The sequence below is a fragment of the Xenopus laevis genome, chromosome 5L (assembly GCF_017654675.1).
Source record: "Xenopus laevis strain J_2021 chromosome 5L, Xenopus_laevis_v10.1, whole genome shotgun sequence".
Taxonomy (NCBI): Eukaryota; Metazoa; Chordata; class Amphibia; order Anura; family Pipidae; genus Xenopus; species Xenopus laevis.
The window spans coordinates 114,267,257-114,288,605 of NC_054379.1; the positions used below are offsets into that span (position 1 = coordinate 114,267,257).

Below are 21,349 nucleotides of genomic sequence, written 5' to 3' on the forward strand. Positions count from 1 at the left end.
TTTCCTTGTTTGTTATAGTTCTACAGGAGCAGTGACCAGCTCCATGTTGTAGCTCCCACCCTCTCCAACTATAGTCAGGTGATCCCACTGGTGTCTAATAAAAGGGCAGCCAAGTTTGGGAGTTTTACTTTGAAAGCAGCTAGTAAGTTGCAGGTAAAACGTATTCGTCCCTTTTATAAAATGTATAATGAAACTATAGAATTCTTAATGAATCAGATGAAAATTGAGCATAGGACTGGCCAGATATGGGATGACTTTGACGTAGTTGGCCAGCTTAAATATATTGCAATATATGGACAAACAATCCATATTGTTTTGTTTAAAGGGTAAGGCATTTTTCAGTAGCAGTATGCACAAAATGTCTCTGTCATATAATATATATATATATATATATATATATATATATATATATATATATATATATATATATATATATATATATATATATATATATATAGCTCACTTTTTCAAAAGGTCCCAAATACATCATATGAAGTATGTAAAATCATATGAGTCTTATGAATGTTTAGTTTGATATAATCATGAAATCTAATCAGGCAACTGTAATATGTAACTAAAGCAGCTAAAGGTCAAAAATATTAACTGGAAGCCGTACTGAAATTCTAAAAACATAGGTGTAAAATCATTGGACAGAAGTTTTCACTAGTCGATGCATTTAGGACTCTGAAAGACCTGTATTGCAAGTGGCAGGAAGGTGGGGTTATCTGCGCCCATATAGAAGCTGTGGAGAGTTTCATTGACATTCCACTAAAGTGTCTGCAACAACTGGAATAGACAACTGACCCTCTACATGATTCCCACATTTTTCATACCATTTTTTTAAATTTAAATTTAACCATAAGAGTGGGTGCAGCAATGGAAACAAAACTAAAAGCTGAACATCATGGAATGCTCAATGAAGGCTCAGAGAATGAATGTGTAAGTACACTCTGTTATTTGGATTTAAAATTATAATCAAGTACTGTCCACATATTGTGAAATATTGAGAAAATTCAGTTCCATTGACAGTTCAGAGCCTCTGATTGAGTTATTGACATGTTGCTATGAATTCAAAATTGTGCTTTATTCAAATTTGCAAAGTATTATATGTCCATAGTCATATTGAATGGATAAATGCAGCTTAATCTGTTTGTAACTAATGCCAAGAATTTTTTGAAGTCTGTGTAAATGCTGTTTTATAAATGTCACAGTTAACTTAAATCTCTTGTAGATTAGTGGGCTCATAAGCAAAGAAGTTGTATTTGTTAGATACCTCCCATAAGTTTAAGAAGTTTGGGTAAAAGAGACAGGGGGCAGTAAGCTTGTATTTTTTTTAACAATGGGGTACAGATGTGGTGTATAAATTAACTGCTTTGGACCATACAGATTTACCTTCCACTAACTTGTCTCTCTGATATTGGCTTTACTGGTTTGTTTCTGTCTACATTTAGTTAATTTTACTTATCTGTGGTTCTGTACAGTATCTCGTCACATTAATTTCTTGAAAGTTCCTCAGTCTGTCAGACTTGCTTTTCTACTTGCCTCTGTCTCTCATTTGTATGTCACTGAGATCCATCCTGTAGATTCTTTCTGAATGGCTGCCTTTCAATTATGCTCTCTTACTCTTGTTTGTACTTCTCCCAGTCAGTATTCTGCTTGTCTGATATGTACTGTACCTGTTTTCTTTTTCTGTGGTTGTAGATGGATGGGGATGCAGGGCAGGTGTTTCTAACTGGTATTGAGTCTGGTGTAAATAAACAAGGTGTGAGCATATTTTTATCCGCACTGCAGATCTTTCTTCCTTTTAGCTAAAGTTGAAAAACTGGGATATCTGCCTCCCCCCTTTAAAGGGGATGGGATATCTGGATTGAGTTCTCACATAACTTGTGATGCAATTTATTGCAGACAGGTTCTCTCTTAATTTAAGGAGAACCAAACATTAAAAATAAATATGGCTACAAATGCTTTATTTTATATACTGAACTAAAGGTTCCACATGCTCAGGGTGATCTGGTCAGCTGTTGAGAAGCTAAGCTTACAGGTAGTTGCCAAACAAAAAGTAAAGTTTGTCTGCTGCACAATCTGATGCTACATGCGCTGATTCTAAACTGTCACGTACTGTGAATCTGGTTTGATTTGTTATCAGCCTTGTATTGTGCATTTTATATTCTAAGAAATTGAATACATTGTTAGGTGTAACGTTTCCCTGTAATGTGCTTCCAGTTCTGCTATTGAGACTGCATAAGGATATCTCTGTCTCTGTGTCACCATACACTTGTCACTTTTGCCCACCTTAGCTAAGCAATCTAAAGTTTACTCCTCTTCTCTTGCAATCAGGAGACCATTTCTCACAACTATTGAAAAAATGGCCTCTGGTCTTGCTCTGTAAGTCTATAGTATCAATTCACAAGGGTAGGAACAATTCCCCTCACCTCTTGTATGATTTATGTCCTAACATGCCTACTGATGTGTGGTTAAGAGGAAATACATTTTAGGCCCCCACAACATATCCAGAGGTTGTACTTTTTTTTCAATATACAGGGTCGGACTGGGGGGCCCGGGGCCCACAGGGACTACTGTCCAGGGCCCCCTCCGACCCCCCTGCCCCCCTACTATGATGCGCCGAGCATGCATGCGCGAAGGCTTTGTTTGGCGCGCCTGCGTATAGTGAAAGGTGCCACGCGTATGCGCAGATGGCGCTGCTCGCATGCGCATAAAAAAAACTTTTTTTTTTCTCGCTGGGCCAGTCCGACACTGTCAATACATGTTGAAATTGCTCATTAATTATGGCCTTATGGGGCCACTTCTACCTTCTGGGCCCCACTGCAGCCGCAGGGTCTGCTTCCTCTGTAGTTACTCCCCTGATTGGAGCTTCTATGGGATTTTGAAAGTCATATTTATCAAAGGATGAACTTTCACTTTCACCCATTGATAAATACTCTTTTAAAAATCCCATAGAAATGAATGGCGAGTGGCTAAATTTCACTCTAGAGGATTGTGCTGATCTCTAACTCCACTCTTTGATAAATATACTCCCAAGTCTCTGTGGCATATCTCAGTAGGGGTATTTTATATATTTAAGAGCATTTGCATGACCATGTCAGACAAATACTGCATTGCTCTTTAGAGACCTTACCAAAGAAAGGGTTCTTGGCATGTATGACCAGCATAAAATGCCAATCTGTCCCCAGCAGCAACAGGGAAAAAAAGGTAAAAATAAATATAAATATATATATATATATATATATATATATATATATATATATATATATATATATATATATATATACATATATATATATATATATATATATATATACATATATATATATATATATATATATACAGTTACCGTAGGTCCATAAATATTTGGACAGACAACTTTTTTTCTAATTTTGATTCTGTACATTACCACTATAAATTTTAAATGAAACAACTCAGGTGCAGTTGAACTGCAGACTTTCAGCTTTAATTCAGTGGCTTGAATAAAAAGACTGCATAAAAATGTGAGGAACTAAAGCCTTTTTTAACACAATCACTTCATTTCAGGGGCTCAAAAGTAATTGGACAAATTAAAAAACTGAAAATAAAATGTTCATTTCTAATACTTGGTTAAAAACCCCTTTGCTGGCAAAGACAGGCTGAAGTCTTGAACTCATGGACGTCACCAGATTCAGGGTTTCCTCCTTTTAAATGCTCTGCCAGGCCTTTACTGCAGTGGCTTTCAGTTGCTGTTTGTTTGTGGGACTTTCTGTCCGAAGTTTTGTCTTCAACAAGTGAAATGCAGCTCAATTGGGTTCAAAGCCAATTTCAGCATCAAACATCAACATTGTATTCTCTTATTTATTTAACAGCACGTTTTTGGCTACAGAACAAAGAGATGGAGACAAGTCTTGTGTTATTTGGGATATGTGCTTACGCTTGGATTGATGCGATTCCTCTTCTATTGGAAACAGGAGATGTATGTCTGGTTTGTTTGTAACCCTTGCAGCTTGGAAGAGGCTGACGTTTTACTGATTAAAACTACTGTAAGTATTGACTTTGCTTCAGTGCAATTTGCTTAAAGTGATAAAAATGGTAAAAAAACAATTAAAAATATTTCTGTGAACAGGTGTAAGAGTTGCCTATGTTTAGAAGAGAGGATGGATTTTATTTTTTTAAATCTAACATTACATCACACCTTTCCATGTTTAGAATGATTAATGCCAAATGTTGTTTGTCATGAATACAGTACAGTAAATACTGTCTTGAGAAGAGTATCCGTTTGATTGGCTACATTTATGAAACTGTCCTTTATTTTGACTTCCATACTTTCAGTAGATGGGCTCTATCCCATCATATTTGAATTTCCTGTTGTATTTACTTAAAGCAAATATAAAAGGAAATGTAGACCTTTAATACAAATGTCTTTTTGCTCCAAGTATTACTCTGAACATCTTTGCAATTTACGTTAATAAACAATTATTTGAAGATACCAAGATATGAAGAAAAAAGACTGTCCTGATGTTGCTATTTTTAGGAAAAAGATGAGAGATTTCAGAAAACTCTCTCAAAAATTCTGAAATTCAATATTGTTTTTCTGTGAAACAGAAACAGAAAAAAAGTAAAAAAAAAGCAAGAAAACTTCAGATAAAGATCATGATCACATTTTATTACATTGATGAACTCAAACATTAGCTAATAACAAATCTGCCCCCACCCTCTCTTTCTCTGATGGTGGAGTCTTTTACATGTAATGATTACAGATGCAAACTTTATGCTGCAATATGAAATTAAACAAAATTAATCTTTTTCCAGGATGAACAGAAAAAATGTTTTACGAAGAAAGTAAAGTCATTTCATGTTGCCAATCTTTCCCATATTGCATTCTTGGATACTAACACTGCTGAAAAACAAACCAGTAAAGAATTACCAGTAGATACTGAACATAAGGTTGGTAAATTTAATCAAAATTGTGTAATGATAAAAAAACATTTTACATTATTAACATTATATTATGGGGTATTATCAAGTGCATGCTTTATGGGAGAGAAGCTACTTATGTGGCCAAATCTCTTTGTCTTCACAAATATTATGAAGTGCTCTTAAACCTCTGCTAATATGTATTTTATAGCTTCACTAGCATGAGCAATAATTATTTTGCAAAACAGCATTATGCTGTGCTAATATTATATTTTAGATCAAGGACATCAAAGGCCAGTGCAACCTGCAAGGGAAAATGTACTGTACCTCCATTATGCAACAGCACGGGGCCTATTTTAGATTGTTTATTAAACCTGGCAAAAAGCTCAAGCAATCTTAAATAGGAGTCGTGGAGGTTTATTTACTAAAATCCGAATTTATCTCATTTTTTAAATTAAAAAAACCATGACCAAACTCTAATACCCGATTTGACCTTATTTATTATTTAAAAAGATAGATTTTGTTGGCTTTGGTAAAAACTCAATAAAATCGTGTGAAAACCCAAATCGCACAATTGTTTTCCCCGAATCACGCAATTTTTTTTGGTGCTTTTTCCTGAAAATCCCAAATTTGAGTTTTGCCCCAAATTCAATAAACCTGAGTTTAGTGAATAACCCACCAAATGTCCATTGTGTTAGTAAAAGTGAGGGAACTCTCCATTTAATATACAACAATGATGTATCACGTGCACTTTTTCCTCTCATTTACTATATAGAAAGGGCATGGGGTTATGGGTCATACATTTATTTTTATCTCATCTAAACCTTAGATAATTTTGAGAATGCCAGGCAATTTAAGGGACCAATAATGCCATGAAATGGAAATGGAAGATATGCATTAGATAATGTTATTTCTATTTTAAAATACCTGTATTTTTGCAAGTCTTCTGGGGGCAAGTTAATCATTTTCATAATCTCAGGGTATTATTTATCAATGTTATGATTTTCTTCTGCAATTCGTTTTTTGTTTTTTTTTTGAGCTAATAATCATGAAAATGAATTTTGGTTTAAAAAGTGCTTATTTTCAATAAAGTGGGGAAAAAACACGAAAAAATTGAATGTCAAGCTTTGCATTCCAGAAAGTCATGTAGAAGTCTATGGGAGCTGTCCTAGCCAAAATGTACAGTATTTTTTCAGTTAAGCTTTTCAAGTTTTTTTAACTGGTATTGCAAACATAAAGTTTAGAATTGTTTTGCCACTGAATATTCAAAGTATCTGATATTATCTTATTTTTTTACCCCTTTGTGTATCAGTGTTTTCAGGTTCGATATATGTATGTGCAGAAGATAAGATATATTTGGAATCCATTTAAAGGCATGTTTCAGAAAAGTGGGTAAGTTAAAGGGACACAGTGCAAGATACATCCTGTGAAATGTTAGAAACACATAACTGATTTGTAATTTTTCATTTAAGGGTTTTGGATTACACACATTCATGTTCTGATATACACACAAAATTTGGTTCAGGGTTCAGTAAAGAAGAACAAGATAGCAGGTATGTAAAACCTGATGTTTCTGTCGATTTATGATTTAATGCTACTTGTCTCATTTAGTCATTTAGGTCGAGTGGACAAGCTAATGAATAAGGACATGGTATTACATTTTACATTCCTCGGGGGTGCAAGGGCAGGTGAACTAAGGGGCACAACTAAGCCATATTGAAAATCAGGTGCTCAGTGCAGAGAGCAGTGTCAGGAGGTATTCAGTGGGCTATTTGCAGCTGCTGATTTTCTGATTTGGAATACACTGGTTTCTGTGCTGCATTTAATGAAATCTGAAATATCTACTTATATACAGTATATTTTGAGTTAGGCAACTGACAGCAGCCAGAACATGTGCTAAGAATCAGAAAAGAAGAAAATGGCAAACAACTGGGGGCGCCTTTGGAGGCACAGATAAAATGGCTGTTTTGACTTTAGGTTGTGAAAAAAATAAGACATGTAAATGTGTAGCATTTCTAGGCGTGAATTCTGCCATTCTCCAATACAACAAAAATGTTTGTTTCTGATGCACAGACGGCAAATTTGTGGATCAAATTCAATTGAAGTGGAAATAACTCCGATATGGAAGCTCCTTTTCAGGGAGGTAAGAAGTATATTGCGATAAATAGATCTTATTTGTAAACAGTATCATGTCAGCAGGATTTGGGGCACATGGTGGAAAATTGCAACAAGAGCAGTTTAATGTGAAAACAAATATTAAGTTAGTTCCATTTCTATATCATATTCTACCATGTTAATCCACATTTTTATTGAAAGAAGTACTAAATGATGTAAGGCTTTAGCTTGCAGAAATTGAAGAGCCAATGGATTTTATTAGTTTTAATTTGTCTGGACCTAGGTGTAATGCCATGAAAGTTATATTCTTTAGTGAGATTATCTGATTTATTCTGAAAAGTACCTCCATCCAGTATTCAGGTATTGGATCTCTTCAGTAGCATAACTAGCTGCAGTGGGGAATGGGTGCAGGATGTGCACCTGCACCCTCCCCCAAACTTGCGCCCACTTCACACACTGCTGAAAAATTCCCCCATCCTGCCACCTGCGATTTGGTTATCATGGCTACAGCAGGCCCCAGGGGGGTGCACCACTCCCTGGTAGTTACACCACTGGATCTTTTATTCAGGAACCTGATATGTCAAGAAAGCTCTAAATTACACAAAGGCAATATTCCAAATACTCCATTTAATGTTAACTAAGCTGTGTAATCCATATTGTTGGCATAACAATCATGTTAGATTTATTTATGTTGAGTATAGTCTGCCTCTACCATCTCCAGCATTTAAAGGGGTGGTTGACCTTCAAACAACTAGTTGTTCTCAGATAGATCACCAGAAATAACGACTTTTACCAATTACTTTCTATTTTCTATGTGTCACCGTTTTTCTAATATTGAATTGTAAAGTGCAATTTTTCACCTTCTAAAGCAGCTCTGGGAGGCAGGGTCGCGGACCCTGTAAACTGTTCTAAATTGATACATTTAGTTGATACATTTCTTATCTTTGTCCTTGCTGAGCAGGATCAGTGGGTTCCATTAAAGGCAGCTGTTAGAACTGATACAATAGTTGCTAATACTCCAGAAATGCTGCTGAGAAATGTATTAACTCAATGTTGCAAAATTGTAACAGTTTAGAGCCTGCACCTGTATTACACTGGAGACAGGGACATTCAACTTTAAACTTAGATTTTGGAAAAACAGTAAAAAATAAATAATGGAAAGTAATTGAGAAAAGTCAATTTTTTGGGGAACAATCTGAAAACAACTGAATTGAAAAAAAGTCTTTGGAAGGCGAACAACCCCTTTAACTGAGGTGGGAAATGTTTTTTTTTTCTGATTGGCTCATAGTGGACAATAATGATGACACCTTGAGGCCAAGTATTTAATTTCTAGGGTTCATTAATACCCTAGATGCAAGTAGCCAATTTGTAGTTAATTTCTTAGGGGGTTGTTTATTTATGTCCTAGATTCAGTACAGTGCTCATTCAGTAAGCACTTGTTCATAGGACATATCTGCTCCTCACAGTGGTGGCAGGTGCAAGACGGCTTTCTCCTTACTACCTGACATTGGGCAGAAAGTGAGTACAGGGCTCCTCTGCACCCTGCACATACCAACACTCTTGTTGCGTGTCTGAATGATGCTCAAATGGCATGGGAAAGGAGAACCCTATTCCTCCCCTGAAAGCCCCTCATGAATACAATTATGCCTAATGCAGACCTGTGCCTCTGGTGCAAAGTGTGGTGTACGATGCAAAAGTATAAAAAAAAATGCTGGTTTGCACCAGTTTTTGACCCTGTCCTGCACTTCATAATCGAGGCCCTTTGTATTTTGGTTACTTCGAAACTTGTGAATAAGGATTTTTAGATTTGTGACCCCATCTTTATATTTTTGCATAATGAAATAAATTCTAGTTTACATGAATTAAGAAATGGCAGCTTTTGGTTATTTGCAAAATGTAATTGGAAGCAGCATTTGATCATCATTTGTTTTCTCGATCTGACCCTTGAAACAATGTAACGGGGCAGGTCCCCTCGAAGAATGATAATCAGCTAGCTTTTTCTACAATGTTTCAGAAGTCAGAACCCGAATTGCAGAGATTTTTAAAAGCTTCAATATCATTTATACAGTATTTACAAATAACTTAAAATATTTTTAAATAACCTCAAACCAATTAAAACAAATTCACGCATATTTAAAAGTTGCTTAACATGCAGTTTCTTTATCCAAAAAATATTTGAGTAGGTATCCATTGTAATACTGCATCACATAGTTTTCCATTCACATTAGTCCTTATTTAAGTAGTAAGTATAACTAATAGTAATTTCAAAATCTTAATACAAATGTATAACTGTACTAATGTTTCATTTTATCAAAATAGATTTTCAACCCGGTTTACTGTTTTGAAGTCTATACATTAATTATATGGTTTTCTGCTGGATATATTGAATACTCAATGGCCATCTTAATTCTCACCATCTTGTCTATTATTGCTACTGTCACCTTGTTGCGGATGGTAGGTATCAAAGCATTTATTTTACTAAAATCCATGTAAGATCCTTTTTTTTTTTTTTTTTATAAGATTTATTTTTGTATTACAGCAATCTGTAAAATTACATAAAATGGTTGAATTCCACAACAACGTCATGGTTTCTGTTCTTCGGAAAACTGGAGGTGAGAGAAAGTTATGCATACATACAGATGAGTGATAATTCATTTCAGATTTGATTCGGTATGGAGCACATAAATGGCATGAAAGATGTTATCTACCATTTTATGGCTCATTTATAGGTTAAATAGATGGAAAATTGTGAGCGTTGAAGCTATTCACAAAGGTATTTTGTTCCCATGTACAATCCTAACAAAATGCATCTAGTGCCAAGGTGTCTGCCTTGATGAATTGGGCTCATGTGCAAAGCAGGGGGTACAAGGGACTATTATTCAGCTGTTGTTAATTCAAGGGTTCCCTTTGTAGATTGTGTCTACACCTGCAACTGAATTGTGTGATTAAAATACTTATGTTGCAATTTACCAAATTGAACGATAATTTGCATCCCTATGGGGTAGGGGACATTCTGTGGGGTAAGAAGCAAGGTGATTTTAACACTTTGTTCATTGCCCTTTTGCGTACCCAGGATACTGCCCCATTACAATATCATTATTGTTATTTTTTTTAGAAACACTACAACTCAGGAACTAAAACAATTGGAACTGTACAAGAAAAGCTAAAGAGAAATATTAAAACAGTGAGGAATAGGCAAATTCCCAAAGGTCTTAAAACATATTTGAGTAGCAGTGCCAACATCATCAACAGGACCAAAGTCTTTAAAGGTCTACAGTTTCTAAAAGAAAGATATCAAGATGTTTCCAATTTTTGGGAAACTGTCCCACCTTAGATCCAAGTAGAAATATTTTTTAAGAAAATTCTTTAGGCAGAATTGAAGGGGGTTATTTATCAAGGTCCGAATTTATCTCAGTATTTCTAATATCCAACTCCGAGCAACTCCGAATTCCCGAATAGATCTTATTTAGGAAAATAAGCACGAAAATAATAGGGTCGGGCAAAACTCCGGAAACTTCAGAGCTTTCCCCGAAAACTCAGATTTTATCGATGAATCCTCGAAATCATAGGATATTGGTATGGACATCAGTGCAGACACTGGGACCTTCCCCATTGACTTATACAGGACCTCGAGAACTTTTAGATGCCGGGGTTTCCGAGTTTTTAGACCATCAGACTTGTTTTTGCTCTGAAAACTACAAATTATTCGAGGTTTGGATATTCGGAGCTTGATAAATAGTATTAAAACATCACTCTGATATAAACTGACAAAATTCCTCTGCAACATTTCATACCTTAAACTATTCGTAGTTAGCGATGAACGAAAAAGGGTAGACTGTAATGGGTGAAAAAAATAGTCGCACAATTTGTGCAAACATTTTTGGCGCCCATAAACTTCAATGCATTTCAATTTTTTCACGTTTTTTTGGAGAAGTGAAACGGGTCATATTCACCCATCACTATTCGTAGTTCTTATTCCAGGAAATCATTGTGCCAGAGGTACTCCAACTGCACGTCTCACTAGAGATCAGTGCCACTATTATATGTCAGGGTTTCCTTTTCTATAGCAGGCATCTCTGATCAGATTTGGCAAGGCTTCAAGTGACCCTCTCTTCTATGCCATGTTCTTTGGCCACTTGTCTAATATGAGCCTCTGTATCATTTGTGTTTGATATGCCTGTCCTAGAGCATTTTACTTTACTTAACTCCAGTGATTGCTAATTCTCCTTCTGAGGAGTTCTGTGCCAGGCCCTGGATCTGCACCCCATACCACTGATGTGGGGACACTGCTAGAATGAACTCAAATGATACTTACATATGCTATGCTTACCCACAATTCTCTACCAAACCAGTTTTTCTTCCTATGGACCAGGAAAAAAATGATCACCCCTAAAAGTCAAAACACAGGAATGTAAATTGAATGCCAACTTTAGATTCCTCTTAGATTTATCTTAAAAAAATCAATTCAAACATCAACAAATGCTAGAGAAATGATATTTTAATTATATAAAAGCTGAGACATCAGTTTTCTACAGTTATCTTACTAATCATGTATCATCCTCATATCAGCAGCTCCTCAATAGGATTTCCTTCTCTAATCAAAAAAAGATGGAATGCCAAATAAAAAGGAACTATTGTAATTTTGACAAAAATAATTAAAATCATTAACATAAATTAAAATGCTGAATCTTTAATTAGTACATGAATAATTGTATCATGATAAAGCATTAATACATGCATAACTAGCAAATAATGAATATCATATAATTTTTTCCCCTCATATTCCAGACATAGAAGAAGTGCAGTCCCAAAATCTGATTCCAGGAGATTTAATAATTTTACCTGAAAAGAAAATGTACTTACCTTGTGATGCAATTCAGATATCTGGAGGTTGTGTTATAAATGAAGGCATGCTGACAGGTACTGTATTTTTTAATGTACTCATTGCACTTCTGCAATAAAATCTATATAGGCAGCTAGTTTTCGCCCTTGATTCACCAGTTTGTAGGGACTTTTTTTTCTAGAATTTAGAATTGAACAAACTTTCACTTTCTTTTGTTTTTCTCTGCTTCTTGCTCCCATTCTCATTTTGACCCAGTGTTTCACACTATATAAAACATTTTGTGCCAGACAGCCTGTTTCTACCCTGTCACCCATTAGTTTATAATGGAGAAGTTGCACAGAGGAAGGAGTAGCTACTGAAATTTGAGACCATGCAATGTTTATTCATATTTTGCAAAACCCAATATACATAATTGTGAGCATTTATAGTCTCTAATGGTGCAGGTAATCTAAGGTATAGCTAATATTCAGTTATGCAATAATAGCTTACAACTTTGCTTAATTTAGGAGAATGTGTTCCTGTTACAAAAACACCCTTGCCCTGTGTAGACAACTACATTCCATGGAACATTCACACTGGGGAAAATTTCAAAGAGCACATGCTTTTCTGTGGAACTGAAGTAACCAAGATAAAGCCAGATAGCGATGGACTGGTAAAAGCTGTTGTTCTGCACACTGGTGAGTATCTGTTGCTAAATTTGTGAGGTTCTAGAGATATATGTGAGATTGCTGTACAATTGTATCTGAAAATATTGTTAGAAAATGTCATATATACATAATTATCTTTTAGAAAGTTTGCAAAACTCACAAAAGTTCACATTGACCTAAAAAAATATGCATTGCGCCCTCCACTGATGAACGTAATGATGTTGCTCTCAGTGGCCTCAAAGCAAGTGTTTATTTTTGAGTTTCTGGCTTGAAAGGAGAAGGAAAGCTACGGAGGCATTTTATTGCCAATAGATACGCTGCAATAGTGCAAGCTAGAATGCTATATTTATTCTGTAGAATGTTTTACCATACCTGAGTAAGCAGCTCTAGAAGCTCTCTGTTTGTTTAGGATAGGAGCTGCAGTATTAACATGGTGTGACATCACTTCCTGCCTGAGTCTCTCCCTGCTCTGGGCTCAGATTACAGCAGAGAAGGGGGGGGGGAAGAGGAGCAAACTGAGCATGCTCTTGCCCAGGGCAAAGAGGTTTAAGCTGAAGGCAGGAAGTCTGATACAGAAGCCCATGTGTACACAATAGAAGGAAAGAAATGCAGTGTTTCTTTTGACAGGGGACTCAGAGCAGCATTACTTTGGGGGTTTACTGGTATATTTAGAAGGACCTTTCTGATAAGGCTTACTTAGTTTTAACCTTTCCTTCACCTTTAAGACAAGCTTTGTTTGCATATAAGCCAGGCGTACTGCCATATAAAGCCTCCTGTACTTCATATAGGGACTACAAAATAGCCACTATTCTATAGCATCACATTTGAGGTTTACTTATATGGGTAAACAATTTGTATGTAACTCAGACTTCAGTATGAGAATGAGAAATTCATTTTTAGGTGTAAAAGTATTACAACTGTTTTGTAAATGAACTGTGATGTTTAATTAAAATATAGATCTCACATCTGGAATAGATATTTTAATTAAACATCCCAGTTCATTTCCAAAACAGCTGTAATTCCTTTACACCAATAAAATGCCAAATTTCATGTTTTGTCCTTACCAGCTGGATAGCAATCAAAATAACAGTTTGCAATAAAAACAGCAAAACAATTTAAAAAGTACATATTGTATTAAAATACCATTAGAATACTATGGTTTTTTTTAATGAACTTTCCTCTTACTACATATTGGAATGTATATTTTTAAAAGAAAGCTGACATTTTTAGTTTCAGATTTCTAAAATATTTTTCTAAGCTGCTGCATATTTTTCTTTTTAAGGTTTTAACACCACAAAAGGAGATCTTGTGAGGTCCATCCTATATCCAAAACCAATAAAGCTTAAACTCTACAGAGATGTTTTCTGGCTCATGGCTGCACTTTCATTAGTTTCTGTCTTTGGTCTTATATACTCAGTAGTGGTTGGTGCACTCCAAGCAGTAAGTAATTGTACATTTAGGGTACTGAATCTAAACTGAAATGTTAAAATGTGGGCCAGATTCAATTGGGTGAGAAAATGGTTTATCACATGAAAAGTCCTGGACAAGATTCAATATGAGATGTAATGTACTTCAAATGGCTTATATTACATGAAAACTCTTTTGAAATCTATGGCAAAAAACTGGAGCTGAGTTAGGAGAAAAGTTTTTCTCCTCGAATTGAATCTCATCCATAAGTTTTAACATAATAAACCATGAGATAACTTGTTCTCAATTAACTGAATTTCTCCCTATGTTGTAATCTGCATAAAACCAAAACCAGATGGGCTCAATAAGGGATGCACAAAATCCCAGATTTAGTTTAGGATTCGAGTCCTAGCACTTTTTAAAGGATTTGGCTAAAAAAACACCAGGTGCAGTAATGTATAGCAACTAATCAGCAGGTTTACCAGGTAACTGGTCACCTGTTTAAAACCCACACATTGACTCTAGCATAAATTATAATAATTCTAACATGCATATAGATTGGTTTGGTCATCAAGTCTATAATTTCTTTCAAAACCTTGTACATGACAATCAAGAGAAAATTAACTTCTCAGCTGTTAATACTATCTTTAATAATCCCTTTTTTGCTAGAAAGATATACAACCTACAGTACTTCAGAGATAATTGGCATCTCTTTACTTTTAAATAAAATTGCCCATAATGCAGGAATTTTTATAACATTAAAATTCCAGCAGCGCTAATTATATGTTACTGGTCCCCACAGCAAATTTAATTTAGGCCCCCAAAACATTAATAAACTGGCTTATTCTATGAAGATATATTGAAATTGCCCTTTAATTAGAACCTTACTGGGCCCCCTAACTCTTGGGCCCCCCTGCAACCATAGGGTCTGCTTCTGTAGTTACTGTACACAAGCATAAGAGCTAATGTCAGAGTTCGTTTTTGTGAGTTGCACATTTATTTGCAGACGTTTTGGTCGGCTAAAGTTTCTGATATAAATGTTGCACATGTGCCACTGCAAAATGACAACACTTATGATAGCTAATGATAGGTGCTATCAATAAATTGAACTAATACAGTAATTATTACAAATACTTCAATGCATTGTCAAATTCATTATGGCCAATGAATATATATCAACCAGTAGTTGTTTTCATTTTATACTTTATACATTTTTATCAATCCATCCAACTAAAAGTGGGTTATTTACTAAAATCTGAATTTAACTCATCATTTTAATGAATATCGCTATTCCTCATGATGTACAGTGTGAGCTATAATGCACTATTCCCACCAGGTGTTAATGGGAGGGAGAGTGGCACAGAGACATATTCTAATTTCTAGGCTGCGACTGTAAGTGAGCTAATATTCTGCTCTACATGTATATTTTAGGCACCAACGAAAGATCTAGTTCTGATGGCATTTATCATGTTGACATGTGCTGTTCCTGTCTCCTTGCCTCCTGCATTGGCTATTTGCATCCTCTACAGTCAGAATCGTCTAAAGAAGCATGGGATTTTCTGCATCAGCCCTGATCGAATAAGCCTTTGTGGACAACTAAACCTCATCTGTTTTGACAAAGTAAATATACTCTAAAGTTTTACTCTTGTGATCTATACTTTTAAAATGAATTTGGATGGTCATTAGGATTGTTATTGCCTGTTTCATTATTTTATGCTCTTGAAATATTTTCTTTTAATGTCTTAAGTCTGCTGTTTAGATACTTGGGGGCAAATTCACTAAGATCCGAAGTTGCGCCAGGCGCAACTTCGCCGCACTTCGCCAGGCGTAGTTTCGCCAGGGCTCCGCAAATTCACTAAAATCCGAAGTTGCGCACAGGGGTAGCGTAAGGTTGCGAAGTTGCGCTAGCGTTGATTCGCTATATAAAGCGAAGTTACGCTAGCGAAGGCTAATTTGCATACGGCACGAAATTCAAATTTCAATTTTTATTTTGCCCTACACATGTGCCCACTGTCTAGGTAAGTTGCCATGAGTCAGGAAATGTAGGGGGGAGGAAGGGGAGCCCCAAAAAATTTTCGATCTTTTTCAGCCTATCAGCCATCATGTAGAAAACACGCCAGCGTTTTTTGGGGACTTAGAAAAAAAATTTACTTTTTTTTAAACAATCCCTATCTACTCTATTGCGCTTCGCCAGGTCTGAGGTGGCGAAGGAAGTCTAGCGTAAAAGGTAGCGTTCAGTACACTGCGCAAGTTAGTGAATTTGCGTAGTTTCGTCGCTAGCGAAGATTCGCCTGGCGTAAGGTTGCGAAGTAACACTGGCGAAACTACCCCAGCGTTCGTTAGTGAATTTGCGCAGTAGCGAAAATGCCAAACGCTAGCGAACTAACGCCTGCGTTCGGCGCTTCGCGTCTTAGTGAATTTGCCCCTTAGAACCTTTACAAAGGTATATACATTTATATTACTTTTCACTGTTTCTCAATTTTCATTGGAAATTTTAAAATTTTCAGCAAACTTGTTCTGCACATTGCACTTAAGCCATACACTGTTAAGGGTCAAAAGTAGCCACAGACAAGAAGTATCCAAGTATCCCCAATTATTTCCAATAATTTTATATTTTCAAATCTGCCTCTTGTGCAGGATGCTTTTTTTATCTGGCTTTTCAAGGCAGCCATTGGACAAAATACACAGGGGGACATGAAAAAACATTTTACTTTGTAAGGAAACTATTTATAGGAGACTATGGAGCCGATTCACTAAATTCGAGTGAAGGAATAGAAGTAAAAAAACTTCGAATTTCGAAGTTTTTTTTGGGCTACTTCAACCATCGAATGGGCTACTTCGACCTTCGACTACGACTTTGAATCGAAGGATTCGAACTAAAAATCGTTCGACTATTCGACCATTCAATAGTCAAAGTACTGTCTCTTTAAAAAAAACTTCAACCCCCTAGTTCGGCAGCTAAAAGCTACCGAAGTCAATGTTAGCCTATGGGGAAGGTCCCCATAGGCTTTCCTAAGTTTTTTCGATTGAAGGATATTCCTTCGATCGTTGGATTTAAATCATTCGAATCATTAGATTCGAAGGATTTAATCGTTCGATCGAAGGAATAATCCTTCGATCGTACGATTGCAGAATTTGCGCTAAATCCTTCGACTTCGATATTCGAAGTTGAAGGATTTCAATTCCTAGTAGAATATCGAGGGTTAATTAACCCTCGATATTCGACCCTTAATGAATCAGCCCCTATGTATTGTTAGTTATTGGAGAAGAGTTTTTAATGTACCTTACTTAATTATCTAGTACATTTAAAACACCCATAAAACACCCAGATTCCATAAAATTACCCAAAGTTCTATATTATGGGGCATAAATTATCAATCTTGGGAACTACAAAGGATTCTTAGACGTTTGCTCTATTTTGCTATTTATTAGAGCTTTTCTAACAATAACTTCACAAAATTATCAAAGCTGATGCTTGTGTTAGTTGATGCGAATGTGTTGAGCGTTCTGCTCTATGGCGTTAGTGTCCTGTCCTGCTCAGCATCAGCAATGCACAAATCTATATCATCACACTTACAGCGTGGAACGCAGGTTGCAAATTGCAAAAAATTTAGCTTTCCCAAGAGCCACTTAAGAATAATGTATTTAATATATACTGTAACCAATTTCATCTGATCCCAGACAGGAACACTAACAGAAGAAGGCTTGGATTTATGGGGCATTGTACCTACTGGGGAAAACTGGTAAGGTTAATTACATTTGATTTTAAAAAAAATTCTCATAGTCCTGTCAGGATGAAAATTAGTATAAATTTTATCAGTGAGGGAATGAACAGAATACAACTGTTGCATTGGTCATTTACTATACATATCTCTCTCTCTCTCTATCTATCTATCTATCTATCTATCTATCTATCTATCTATCTATATATATATATATATATATATATATTACAAGTTACTAAGTTGATGATCACTGAGACCTAATGAATTCCATAGGCCTCACTGCTGTTGTCAACGTCCATTCTGAAAAACAGTTATGGTTATGAAACATGCCCTGTGTAATAAAATTGTTTATTGTAGAAAATATTTTTAAAATATTTACAGTGCAGTACAGCATCTGGCTACTCAAACTGAGATTTAATTTGGTTGTAGAGCTGCATCTAATAATCTTCTCCTTATATATGTTGTTACTCTATATAGCTGCTATTTAGGAATCCACTCGTATCTTCATTCATTGCCACTTTACTGTTACTGTATATTATAAGTGCAGAAAATTAATAATTTATTGAATTACAGTAAAATCATCCTACAGTATTATAATACTATGTTTGTTGTCAGTTTTCAGGAAGTACATCATTTCACTTCTGGGTGTACCTTACCGTGGGGGCCTTTACTTGGTGCTGTTGCCAGCTGCCACTCCCTGATTGTCCTTGACGGTAAAATACATGGAGATCCTTTGGACTTCAAGATGTTTGAAGGTTCTGGATGGGTAAATCTTACTTTATTACATTTTCTAATTCCATCACGTTAAGACTTTCTGTTTGGTAATATACTTTGCAAGTAGTTCTAGAATTACGTCTCCAATTCAGAACCTGCACACATAATTAACGAGAAACTGTTTTTTGTTGTGGCAGAATATTGATGACAGTCAAGCAACATGCACAGTGTCTGGAAAATGTGGTTCATGTGTGACCGTTAAACCAGGGTCGGGATCAAAGGTATTATAATTTGAGAAGTTTGCTACATATCTACTTAGGAGAAACGTGTCTTAATACAGTTATGACTTCCCTTCAACTTCTCTTGAACCATAAAGAAAAGTACAAGGCCCCATCTAGGATGATGCTAATCTGCACTTCAAATGCTGTTTCTGAGTTCTTTTTTTCCCATATTTTCACTTCAGTTGAGGTCACAGACTTAATATGTTATATAAAAAGTCAGTTTAGAATCCCAAAGTCATGTATATAACTTGATCTAGGGCCTTTGCCTCTATCTAAGCAGAGAAAGTATCAGTAGCATTTCACTATGTAAGGAGGGGGCTCATAGTGTTGTTAATCCTTTAGTAATTTTTAAGATGACAATATATTTCAACACTGATTTTTGTAGGTGTACCTTAAAGAAGCACCCTTCCATAAAATTATACATATGAAATCAGAATATAACAACCTAAATGTATTTTCTTATTTTCAAATTCTGACACATTTATCAATAGCCTGTTTTTCAAGTGAAATAATCAATTCATGTAATGCTGATATAGATTAATAGCAGGGGCAGATTTTTTAAATTTTTTATTTTTATTATTATTAAGGTCCCAGTAGATGGAATCAATATTTTGCTCCAGTTTCCTTTTTCCTCTGCTCAGCAACGAATGTCTGTTATAGCCCAAATAATAGGAGAAGAGAGACTCACTTTATTTTTAAAAGGAGCTCCAGAGATGGTGATCCGATTTTGCAAGCCAGAAACAGGTACAGTATTATTGAAAATGTTTATAAAGTGATTGAAATAACATTAGATGAGAACTGAAGCAAAACAAATCTTTTAAGGGAAGCGTAAAATCGATATTGTGGTGCAGTACCGTTAATTAATTATAATTAAGTGCCAAGTGCAAAACACTGTGTTAATGTTGTAAAACTTGTTTATAAAAGTGCCATGTGCTGAGGACCCTTCAGGTAAGTTAGACCAAGGTCAGCTACCCAATGGTAAAAAGTAAAAACACATCAACTAAGTTTGTGCTGAGCCCATGATGTATTTAAGTACTCAAGCAGAACTTGAAGACATGCAGTTTGTGCAGGCGTATTTAATTAAAATAAATGTGCCCCCACAGCTTGGTATATTCACAACAATTGAAATTGAGAACTTGTACAATGCAGTTGTTTGCATCTGGAAACTAAAGGCCATCAAAGGATAACAAATGCTGTTCAATATATATGGGTCTTCCTGTTACAGGCCAAAGACAAAGTAGCCCATGATAACCCCTTTGGGGTTATTTACTAAACTCCGAATGCAAAAATCCCAAAAAATTTGTGATATTTTTTTTTATAAAATTGGACTTTAAAAAATCACAAATTTTTCGGAATGTATTAAATCCGGTGGATGGAAAAGTATGAATTAGAAAATCCGGCATCTCAGACCTGACATATTTAGAAGATGAGAAACAACGGCTTCGGGTTAGGATGCAATCAAGTAGAATCACTGCAGATTGCCTACCAACTTGGCACCCCCAAGTGATTCTGCATTTATGCCTCCTTTAACTGCAAGTTGAGATGTTTTTCCATCTTGGCACACTGATAGAGTATAACATATAAAATACTTTAACCATTTTCCCTTATATAAAACTATTTCTGTAATCTGCAAGACTGTAGACCTGCAAAATACTTTTGGTGAAAAAATAAATGGTAAATTTAAAAAAAAAAACACATAGTAAAATCGGACAAAAATAGTGTTTCAACTTTTTATAAAAATGAGAAAAACACCATTTGTACATAAAACGCACACATGGAAACACATTTCAACAATTAGATTATCTAAAATCTTGCATATTGCAGGGCAGATTAATAATAAGGACTGCAGCACAGTTAGCTAAAATGAGTACCTAAAATGTACAGGTTTTGCTTTTTATGCCTAATCCATGTTAGTAAAGACTAAAATATTTTAACATCGTGATTTCTGATTTCTTCTATTTGATTGGAGTTATATTTATACTAAAATTATATTGAAACATTAACTATTTGCTGGCTATTTGATTTAACGGATGAAATGTTCTTATTTCCTTAACAGTAACACCCTCCTTTAAGAACACACTTGATTATTATACAGAACAAGGCTTTCGAGTCATTTCCCTGGCATATAAATATTTTGAACTACAAGAAAATGTTTCACTTCATAACTTAAAAAGGTAGGTAGAAATAATCTGGTTTAACATTGATAGACTGTGGGCCTCTGTATTTTTAAAATGAAGTTAGAAATTACTGAGCTCCATATTGAATGTATGGATGTATTTCCTTTTTTAACTTCATCTTCTTTCTGTACTCATAATTTGCACTTGTACATTGGTGTGCTCCTGAAGTCTCACAAACATACTCTCCTGAAACCCAAAAAGGGGCTATGAAATTAAAGACGCTAAGAGGGTTATGAAATAAATGGTTGGCTACTTGTCTTGTACCCCATAGCAACCAATCAGCAGGTAGCATTTACTGGTCAACAAACCTACACTGGAAGAAAATCATTGGAAAGTAGGTAGTTGTGATGTTTTAAATACTCCTGCTTTCTTTGCCCTCTTCTTTGTCTACTTGAAAAGTTAATCTACATATAAACAGCAAATGGAAAGCACAATCATAAGTTCTAATGGGAAACCTGGGTGCCAGTCTGCCTCAATCTAAATACCAATTCTTATTGTCAGCACTCCAAGTATGAATCAAGCAAAATTTTAGGTTCCG

At 35.5% G+C, this 21,349-nt stretch overlaps 1 protein-coding gene across 8 annotated transcripts in view; it reads left to right on the plus strand.

The window, feature by feature from the left end:
• The window catches only part of atp13a-like.L (ATPase type 13A-like L homeolog), a 62,620-nt gene that overhangs the window by 24,351 nt on the left and 16,920 nt on the right, over nt 1-21,349 (plus strand). For 2 of the 8 annotated variants that reach the window (XM_018263663.2, XM_018263667.2), the window contains exons 1-17: nt 640-939; nt 3,855-4,028; nt 4,798-4,932; nt 6,215-6,294; nt 6,375-6,455; nt 6,976-7,045; nt 9,337-9,471; nt 9,557-9,629; nt 11,806-11,937; nt 12,367-12,537; nt 13,790-13,947; nt 15,346-15,534; nt 17,596-17,657; nt 18,255-18,405; nt 18,551-18,634; nt 19,222-19,378; nt 20,691-20,808. In XM_018263663.2, coding sequence (XP_018119152.1) covers nt 877-939; nt 3,855-4,028; nt 4,798-4,932; nt 6,215-6,294; nt 6,375-6,455; nt 6,976-7,045; nt 9,337-9,471; nt 9,557-9,629; nt 11,806-11,937; nt 12,367-12,537; nt 13,790-13,947; nt 15,346-15,534; nt 17,596-17,657; nt 18,255-18,405; nt 18,551-18,634; nt 19,222-19,378; nt 20,691-20,808 — 2,033 coding nt within the window. In that variant the 5' untranslated portion in view covers nt 640-876. Of the gene's footprint in view, nt 1-638; nt 940-3,854; nt 4,029-4,797; nt 4,933-6,214; nt 6,295-6,374; nt 6,456-6,975; nt 7,046-9,336; nt 9,472-9,556; nt 9,630-11,805; nt 11,938-12,366; nt 12,538-13,789; nt 13,948-15,345; nt 15,535-17,595; nt 17,658-18,254; nt 18,406-18,550; nt 18,635-19,221; nt 19,379-20,690; nt 20,809-21,349 lie in introns of those variants that run through there. The other 6 variants (XM_018263662.2, XM_018263665.2, XM_018263666.2 and 3 more) reach the window with 5 other exon arrangements.